Source organism: Lactuca sativa, chromosome 9, assembly GCF_002870075.4.
Source record: "Lactuca sativa cultivar Salinas chromosome 9, Lsat_Salinas_v11, whole genome shotgun sequence".
Taxonomy (NCBI): domain Eukaryota; kingdom Viridiplantae; phylum Streptophyta; class Magnoliopsida; order Asterales; family Asteraceae; genus Lactuca; species Lactuca sativa.
This window is the reverse complement of record NC_056631.2, coordinates 174,142,446-174,152,752: the sequence shown is the minus strand read 5'-3', so window position 1 is coordinate 174,152,752 and position 10,307 is coordinate 174,142,446. Positions and strand designations below refer to the sequence as shown.

Below are 10,307 nucleotides of genomic sequence, written 5' to 3'. Positions count from 1 at the left end.
TTGTTTGTTTCAACATTTGGTGTGGATACAAAAGAAAACTAATATCACATGTCCATTTCACACGTTCACTTCTTTTGGTTATTAATATCCCATGCCCATTTCACACGTTTTGTTTTGGTTATGGAAGTTCTAAGGCTGCCTCTTATTTTATTATTTCTCTGTCTTTTTTCCTTCCAAACCCATAACATCCATACTCACTTGGTTTTGTTTTGTAACAAAAAATTGAATTTTGTTTTATGTATTTAACATCATACCTAAGTATATTATGTTGGAAGTCGAAGTTTTGTAGCACTAAAATTAGAATAAAGGGCAAAATAGAAAAAGATGAAAAGGTATGGTCGAAAAGGTCATTTTAAAAACTTTAACAACTATAAACATACAACAAAAAAACTAGTCGTTCTTCATGGTACTATGTTCGATTGTTGGAACATCAACAACATTGTTGGTTTGATCATCTTGTAACAACTTGAACCTAAGAACCTTTTGGAGTTGACAAATAGGTTTGACTTGCTTTCTTGTAACCTCATTCGGATTAATTATACATTTTCCTGAAAAAAGGTTTACTTCGGATGATCCCGTTTCTTCATGAACCACAGGCGAAGCATCTACAATACAAACTTTATCAGTATTTTTATTTTTATTTTATTTTTTATTTTTATCTGTATCACAAATCTTAAAAGCTTGAAATTACCGTGTTCACTAAAAACAAGACATGTTCCAATAGTTTCCTCGTATTCGCCAATCTGCAAAATCCAAAAGCCCACAACATGTAATTAAAAATCACAAAACTTGTTTTTTTAAAACTTAATGATATGAGTTTTTCTATTGAACTTAATGCAAATTTTTTTTTAAAATAACAACTTAATACCCGCTTTATTTTGTCATCAATAATTAGGATCGGGTTCAATGTATCCAGGCCCTGCATTTTCAACCAAATGGGTTATTTAAAAAAAAAAAAAAAAAAGTAGGGTTTTTATAGTACTGAAAGTGTAAATTTTGTAGGCTAAATACGTACAGAGAGAACATAGGGAGCATTAGGTGGAATGTGAAGTTGCCCAGAAACTGAATCCAAGTCAAGCACCACATATTCTTCTTCTTCTTCTTCTTCTTCACGAGAGGTTGCCATACATACACTTAAAAAATCTGCATAAATATGTTACGATTTCACAACCACTATATGGTAGCTGAATTCTATAAGGTTTTGACGACGACAAAGATTCACCATTTCATTAACAGAAAAACTGAAGTATCGAAAATTAACAATCCACACTGAATCAATTGTCCTATACACATCAATAAACATAAAAAATAAAAGATTAACAGAAGTTGACGTAGGAAAGATTAACAATCGAGAAACCTGGAAGTGGGAATTACAAGAAATTAATCAAAGATGAAAAACAAATGGAACCCAACTCCGAAACTCTCTGTTTCACTTTAATTGATATACTTACCAATCAACACAGTAAAATTAATCACATATATACAACATCCAGAGCACTCAATTTTATCAGACACTTAGAAAATGTATTGGAAAAAGAAAACCATAGGTTATTAGGCTCCAGTCGAGACTGATTGGGGCAAGATCAAAGAGGGAAAGCCATATCCTTGAATATAAGACAAACCCCCAGTCGCCTACAGTCAAAATCATCGTTCCAAATTATAGTCAGAAAAACAGAGCACCTGATTACATTCGAGTTCGTGGTGATGGTAGAATCAACGCCAAATAGAGTTCTCTCTGGTTCTGAGGACTAAACACACATACAAATTGGTTAAACTCATAATCTGTTTGTGTGTGGGTTACGTCAGTGGTGTTTGAAAGAGGCGATGGAGGGGAGTAGTTGATCGATGGTCGGAGGCGGCTGGATTACTAACTGGAGTTGGAGCAGTCGATCTCTATAATAGAATAGGGGATGTAGGGTTTAAGGGAGAGGCAGTGGGAGATGAGGGTGCGGAATTGGCAGTTTAGGTACTGAGAGGTGTTGGTGATGTCGACGGAGGTAAGGGTGGCGGTGGAGGTTAGGTCTAGCCAGAGAGAGTAAAGAAGGATGAGCGAGAGAGAAGATGCAGTGCGTATGGCGTATGAATTCGATATATTGGGGTGGATCACATCTTTATTTTTTTAATTATTAAAAATGACTAATAAATAAATAAAATAGAAAAAAAATATATCAAAAAGTTAAAACAGTCATTTTAAATTTTACCAAAACCATAAAAAAAAAATTTGGTTTTTGGACCATTCATCTTTTGATTTTTGGATGGTTAAAGGGAAATACACATGTTTCGACCTTAAAGGGGTATCCCCTTTCGTAGGTTTGAGGGTCGAAGGTTTTACGGCGGGACAAATTGTATTAAAAGCTGCTACATGTAAGGTTACCAAACATGAGAAATTGTGTGTGACAAATCAACATATGTTCATACCTTTTGCATTAGATAAGTTTGGTTTCCTTGCGCCGAATGTGATGTAGCTTCTTCGTAGAGTACAACAGATCATCCATAGCAATGTTATATCCCCTAGATCTATGAATGTAGTTTTCAAAAAAATTGACTTTATCATACAAAAAGACTTAACGACACAACTTATTGTCCGTTTGCATTCTCATTCGTTATATGATTATAACTAAGATGTAACCATAAAAACTAAATTTGCAGTTTAGTCTACCGATTGGTATTTCATTTGATATATATTTTGATGATTATTAAAATAATTATCAATTTTGAAACTTGACTAATTGATTTTGTTGGAAATACATTTTCTCAAACGTATAAAATATTGTAAAAAATAGTATAAAAATAAATATGAGATTTCATTTCAAACATTATTACAATTACCTTTTACTTCAGTTTTATATTAAAAAATAGAAATAGGTTGGATATAGTCTAAATATCTCAAAACAAAAAACCATTAACAAAATAAGATGTAACAAAAATGTTTAAGACGAGGTGTTGGTTCAAATCTTTTCTTAAGACCATCAATGAAGTTGAACATTCATTTTTTTTTGTTACACCTGATTTTGTTAATATGTTTTTAGAAATATTTATGTTGGCCAATTTTAAGATATTTTTCAACTTCATGAAAAATAAATCAAATTCGTGAAATTTTAATCAGTTCCATTAAATTTGACCCATCATTCCACCTGAATTCATTGAACTCTTCTGGATGACATTAGTTTTCCAACAAGACTTTATGTTGCCATCTTGATATGACCACCACACCACTGAAATGGGGTTAACTTAAACCATCAGCAATACCCTTCAACTCATCACAACACAAAATCAAAACCTTAAATTGCATCAACTCAAATTCAAATGAAGAGTTGTTGCTTCCCTAAATGATTTCAAAGAAAGCTTCTGTAACACCCGATTCCTGGTACGCAGTTAATTCAAGCATTTCTTGTGTTTTTCTCCGGGACTCGACGAGTTGGAGGCCCAACTCATCGAGTAGAGTCGAGATCCACGGACAGTTTAAGTGACCTACTCGACGAGTCGGAAGACTGGCTCGGCGAGTAGGTGTTGTTTGGGTAAAACCCTAAATTGAGGGTTTGCACCCTATTTAAACACCTTATCTCAACCTCCATCGTCCCTTATACTCCCAGAAGACATCATATCGAAACCCTAGCCGTTTTTATGTGTTCTAAGGCCATTTTGGTGCTTTTTGGTGGGTTGCGAAGCTTGAGAAGAGGAAAGGAGCTTGTGAGACCAAGGGGAAACAAGAAGATCCAGAGCTTGGAGCTCATTTTCAGCTTATTGGAGGTATGAAGTTGAACCTTTGTCTATAGATCTTTATTTTTGGGCCTTTTCCTTCATCTTTCTAAGCCCTAGAAAGGTTGTATTCGGGATTAAGTGTTGGAAGTCGGTGTATGCTTTAGATCCAGGTCTATTGGGGGGTTTTATGGCACAAAGGTGCCCGTTTTGCTACCATGAACACCCCATGCACCTTGGAGGCCATCTTTTATGGCTTTTTGGGCCAAAAACCTCTTGCATGTGTACCAAGTTTGGAACTTTATGTGTAAAATGGACATTAGGAAGCCAGATCTATGCTTTTGGTGTGTTAAGACCCATTTAAATTGATTGTATAGTGTTGGTCAAGGATAGACTCGACGAGTTGTTCTTGGGACTCGGCGAGTCGCGGTGTATTGACCACCAAATCCTTTCTGTGGATGGACCAGTTGTTAGGGAGGAAAGTCTCGTAGATGTTAGACGCGAAAAGGGACCTGTGAATCATGGGACTTGACGAGTGTATGAACAGACTTGGCGAGTCCAAGGCAATCTCCCAATCTTTGAAGATGGACTCGACGAGTTGTTCATACAACTCGGAGAGTCGTAGACCGGACACATTCTTATGAGGGAGATGAACTTGTCGAGTTCAAGGAAGAACTCGGCGAGTCGGATGAAGATGGTCCTGATGGTTTGAATGAAGGAGAACCCATTGAGTTCATGCTATACTCGATGAGTGGAGTCGGGGTTGGATCGGGTTAGTGGAGTATGTACTCGACGAGTTGGTAGACCAACTCAGCGAGTCAGGTCAACTGGGTGTTGACTTTGACCAATGTTGACTTTGCCTGGTTTTGGTATGACCCCGATTAGGGTTGCATACTCAAATGAATAACTTTGAAGTATTGTCGTGTAGCGATCGAGGATTCGAGGGTAGTCGACTTGTACGCCGAAGATAGTTCAGGCACTAACATCGAGGTGAGTTACCTTACAGTAGGGGTGGGTCTAAAGCCACAATGTCGGCCCACCATCAGGGATATTTGGTAGATAATTGTCTATGTGATAATTATCTTGGTGTGTTTATCTGATATGGTCATAAGATATGCATGTATGATATGCAATGTGTATGTTAGTGGTAGTAGTAGGGAATAGTTTTTCCCTGACATGGGTCGTTAGGATCGAAGGGTAGGTCAATACCCAAATATGCCTGACTGTATGATTATATCTTGATATTGTATGGTAGCAGTATGGGGTAAAATAGTCCCCGGTTACCGGTTGAAAGATATCGATGACAGGTACCGGTTGAAAGATAACGATGACGAATATCGGTTGAAAGATACCAATGGCAGTTACCGGTTGAAAAATACCGATGATATGATATTGTATGTGGTATGATGGGGGGAACTCACTAAGCTTTGTGCTTACAGTTTTGGTTTTGGTTTCAGGTACCTCTTCGTCAAATGGGAAGGAGCTGACGGTATAGCAGCGCATCATACACACATATGGTTTTCGCTCTGGGTTTCTGGGATTGTACTCTGATTTTCACTACTTTTGATGTCCTGGGTTGGGACACAGCATTATGATTTTGTAATGTGTTGTTTTATTGACAATGTTTTGGTAAAATGTTTTATAAAATATTAATTCAAAAATTAAATTTTTGGTCTTGGAAATTGGGATGTTACAAGTTGGTATTAGAGCCTTGGTCTGAGGGATTCGGACACACCTCGGGGTGTCTGAATTCAAACCGAGGGCTTGAAAGATTTTTACAAGGAAATGGTTTTTCTAAAATCTAAAGTAAAGAGTTTTGAGAAAGAACGAGGTGTGTGATGCGTGCGACCGGCCGAGCTCAAGTAAGTTTTCCTCAAGACACCCATACTTGTTATGTTACGTTACATGATTTATGATTCTGAGAACTGCATGCTAGATTAGGGATAAGGATCTAGGAGGATGCCTTGAATGCCTGATTGTCTAAGCTGCATGCTAGGACTGTCTAGTCAGTAGTAGGATAGCCTGATTAGGTTATGCTTGATGTGGTTACTCAATGCACGAGTGCTGCTTGCTTTGTGCTATAGGGGTATTGGCTAACTTTAACTAACTAGTGAGCGGATATGTAACAGTATTCGCAAACTAGTTAGGGAAGGGAAGTAGAGACTCCTAGTGCAGCTGATGGCAGAGAGTAGGTATAAAGGTGCCCTAGGAAAGCCTAGGATGAGATCAGTTGGAAAGGGATATTGGTAAGGGGACTTGGTTAAGTTGAGGCAATCCTTGAGGAAAGTACGGATAGATGTGGAAGGTAGTATGGGCCCGTACTACTGAAAGCAGAGGATCCGTACTCGAGTCAAGGAGGGTCGAGATGAACCAGGAAACCGGGAGAGTGTGTGAGACCTCTCGAGAGTATGTATGATCCTGATGTTTATGTGTTTATTTTGAGTATGGTGGTCACACGTCATGGAGCAGGAGGTTCAGGATCAGGATCAGGCTCGGGTGCAGCGTCCGAGTAGGTCGATGACGGTTACGCAAGTTCATCGCGTCCGAGATCACGAGAGGTATCCTTGAGTCGACCCCGGTTATTTTCGGGTCGATCAAGGAGGGGATTATCGAGCTGATGGAGGATCGCCTCCTATCATTCAGGGGTGATTTGGCGTCTAGCCAGATGGGTACGCGCACACTGTCCTTCAGGACTTCAGTGGGAGTGGTGTGCCGGACTTCCATGGGGTGAAGGACCCCATTGTTGCTAGGAGATGGATCGCAGACATCGAGTCTGCGCAGTTGACGAGTTTCTGCCCGGAAGGATCGAAGGTCCGTTTTGTTGCAGGTTGTTTGAGGGATTGAGCTAAAGATTGGTGGGAGTTAGTTGGTGATTCATTGGGAGCCCCAGCCATCGAGGCTATGACTTGGTCATATTTCGTGACCTGATTCAGGGCTGAGTTTGCACCAGCTGTGGAGCTTTAGCAGCTGGCCGGAGAGTTTTTGGATATGAGACAAACTACAGAGACTGTGGCGGAGATCACCGCTAAGTTTTGGGAGAGGGCGTTGTTGGTACCCCAGTATGTGGGGGATAAGGAGATGCGGAAGACCCACTATCATGATATGTTGAGAGCTGACATTTGGGAGCATGTCAGCTATTCGGCCTGCCCGACACTAGAGTCCATGATTGCCAGGGCGTGGGAGAGGGAGATTGATTTGGAGCACCTCAGGAAGAGGAAGTCAGAGACTGCGTAGGTTGCGGGGGTTTCGAGGAAGAAACCCAAGGTATTTGACACGAGGTCGAAGGGCCAGCAGGGGCGGGACCGTGGTGGGAAGTGCGGTCGGTCACATGAGGGAGTTTGCCGCATTGGGTCGGGTTCCGGCTAATATAAGTGCGACAAGACTGGGCATTTTGGCAGGGATTGTACTGACCCTAATCCCACGGTTCAAATATCATACCTGATTTGCTTTCATTGTAATCAGAGGGGCCATAAAAAGGCCAATTGCCCTAGATTGACAGCTGCGACAGTAGCAGCGCCAGTGGTGGCGCCGACTTCGGCGACAACAAGAGTTGCGGATGGCCAGAAGGTCAAGGCAGAGGCTCCGGTGGTGCGGAGCCGAGCATTTCAGTTGACAGCCGAGGAGGCACACGATGCACCCGATGTGGTGACGAGTATGATTTCTTATCTTTACTCTTTATGTTATGTCATTGTGATTCTGATATATGTATGCTCAGTGTAGGTTCGTTCCATGAGAACGGTATCCCAGTTCAGGTATTGTTTGACTCGGGTGCTACCCGATCATTTGTTTCTCTTGCGCTTAGCAAGAAGTTTCCTGAGTCTTCGGGCATGTTGGATTTCCCTCTAGAGGTCGAGATTGCGGACGATCGGTCAGTGCGAGCATCAGAGGTCTACCGAGGTTGTGTTTTGAGGCTATTCGAGGAGTGTTACCTAGTAGATCTGGTTCCCATACCTTTATGGGGGAACAAGGTTATTATTGGTATGGATTAGCTAAGCCCTAATGGGGCAGTGATCGACTGCGCGCAGCAGTTGGTGCGGATCAGGACCCCAAGTGGGGGAGAGTTGGTGATTCAGGGCGAGAGGCCACAACGAGGACCAGCCTTATGTTCAGCAGGGAGAGGTAGGCGCTACCTTCAGTAGGGTTGCACAGGATTTGTCGCCTATGTTATGGATACCTAGGAGGCGGGTAAGGCGATGGTGGGCGATGTGCTAGTGGTACGAGAGTTTGCAGATGTATCCCCCAAGGAATTGCCTGGGATACCTTCGGAGAGACAGGTAGAGTTTAGGATCGACCTAGTCCCTGGTGTGGCTCTGATAGCCAAGGCACCATATCGTTTGGCTCCTCCTGAGATGTAGGAGTTGTCTACACAGCTGCAGGAGCTGTTAGACAAGGGATTCATTAGACCAAGCAGTTCACCCTAGGGAGCCCCGATTCTGTTTGTGAAAAAGAAGGACGGGTCACATCGGATGTGTATAGATTATCGGGAGCTGAATAAGGTAACGGTGAGGAATCGTTACCCACTTCCGAGGATCGATGACCTCTTTGACCAGCTGCAGGGAGCATCTTGGTTCTCCAAGATTGATTTGCGTTCAGGGTATCATCATATGAGGGTCAGAGAGGAGGATGTGCAGAAGACTGCTTTTCAGACGCGTTATGGTCACTATGAGTTCGTGATGATGCCTTTCGGGCTCACCAATGCTCCTGCCGTGTTCATGGACCTCATGAACCACATGTGCAGACCAATGTTGGATCGGTCTGTGATAGTTTTCATTGATGACATCTTGGTTTATTCCAAGATGCGAGAGCAGCATGAGGAGCACTTGCGAGAGGTGTTGGATACTTTGAGGAGGGAGAGCTTGTATGATAAGCTCTCCAAGTGTGAGTTTTGGTTGCGCGAGGTGCAGTTTCTTGGGCACCTTGTCAACCAGGACGGAATTTTGGTTGATCCGGCCGAAATGGAGGCTGTGATGAGATGGGAGGTTCCGAGTTCTCCATTCGAGATTCGGAGCTTCCTGGGACTAGTAGGCTACTATCGAAGATTCATTCAAGACTTCTCCAAGATAGCCGTGCCCCTGAACCGGTTGAGGAGGAAAGTCGTGGTCTTTCGCTGGAGGCCTGAGCAGCAGACTGCGTTTGAGACATTGAGACAGAGATTGTGTGACGTGTCAATCTTAGCCCTGCCGGAGGGCATGTAGGATTTTGCTGTATACTGCGATGCATCCATCTCAGGTTTGGGTGCGGTATTAATGCAAAGGGGGCATGTTATTGCTTACGCTTCGAGGCAGCTGAAGCCTCACGAGGCGAATTATCCGACGCATGATTTGGAGTCAGGGGCTGTTGTTTTTGCCCTCAAGATTTGGCATCATTACCTCTATGGGGTTCGTTGTCCCATTTACACGGACCACAAGAGCCTGAGGTATCTCATGGACCAACCAAATCTGAATATGAGGCAACGTCGGTGGCTTGATGTGGTGAAGGATTATGATTGCGAGATCCTCTACCACCAGGGGAAGGCTAATGTCATGGCCGATGCACTTAGCCACAAGGCAGCGTGGATCAGGGACATCTGTCTGAGGATGACAGTTGTGACTCCGTTGTTGGAGCAGATTCGGGAGGCCCAGCAGGAGGCCATGAAGGAGGAATATCGGAAGAGCGAGCGAATCATGGGTCAGGTTTCCTCCTTCGACTATGATAGTCGAGGATTGTTGACTCTTCACCGTAGGGTGTGGGTCCCTTACCATGGGGGTGTACTCCATGTATTGATGTCAGAGGTGCACAAATCCAAGTTCTCTATCCATCCCCGGGTGACAAAGATGTATAGGGATCTTCGTTCGGATTATTGGTCGCCCTGTATGAAGTGGGATGTAGCTTGGTTCGTGGAGAGGTGCCTAACATGTAGGAAGGTCAAAGTTGAGCACCAGAGACCTCACGACAAGGTCCAGCCGTTGGATATCCCGCTGTGGAAGTGGGAGGATATTACTATGGACTTCATTAAGAAGCTTCCCAAGACCGCGTGAGGAGTGGATTCGATTTAGGCCATCGTTGATCGATTGACCAAGAGCGCCCATTTTATTCCGATTCAGGAGAGTACTTTGGCCAAAAAGTTGGCCGACATCTATATCCGGGAGGTAGTGGCGCGGCATGTGGTGCCAATTTCAGTGATTTCAGACAGGGATGTGTGGTTCACTTCCAGGTTTTTGAAGAAGTTTCATGACGAGCTAGGTACTCGACTGCATTTTAGCACCACCTTTCACCCGCAGATGGATGGTCAGAGCGAGCGGAGCATCCAGACTCTGGAGGATATGTTGTGGGCATGTGTTTTACACTTCAGAGGTAGTTGGGATATTTACCTTCCGCTGGTTGAGTTCTCCTATAATAATAGTTATCATGCGAGTATCGACCGTCCTCCTTTCGAGATGTTGTATGGGAGGAAGTGCAGGACCCCGATATGCTGGGGAGAGGTTGGGCAGAGAGTCATGGGGAGTACCGATGTGGTACTCAAGACTAAGGAAAGGATCAAGCAGGTTCGGATCAGGCTTCAGACTGTTCAGAGTCGGTAGAAAAGTTATGCCGACAAGCGTCGGTCAGACCTAGAATTTCAGGTCGGG

General features: G+C 43.1%; 1 protein-coding gene across 2 annotated transcripts; it reads right to left on the bottom strand.

Annotated features, from left to right (window-relative positions):
• Window positions 1-335: 335 nt before the first annotated feature.
• Window positions 336-2,106, bottom strand: LOC111916993 (uncharacterized). 2 transcript variants are annotated; one of them, XM_023912634.3, is made up of 5 exons: window positions 1,681-2,099; window positions 1,016-1,143; window positions 869-919; window positions 692-743; window positions 336-605 (listed from the first exon to the last, which is right to left on the bottom strand). In XM_023912634.3, the coding sequence occupies exons 2-5, from the start codon at window positions 1,124-1,126 to the stop codon at window positions 391-393; spliced, it is 429 nt and encodes a 142-aa protein (XP_023768402.1). In that variant the 5' UTR covers window positions 1,127-1,143; window positions 1,681-2,099; the 3' UTR covers window positions 336-390. The 2 variants fall into 2 exon arrangements, with proteins under 2 accessions (XP_023768402.1, XP_023768403.1); XM_023912635.3 differs by having other exon boundaries at window positions 1,016-2,106.
• Window positions 2,107-10,307: the final 8,201 nt, after the last annotated feature.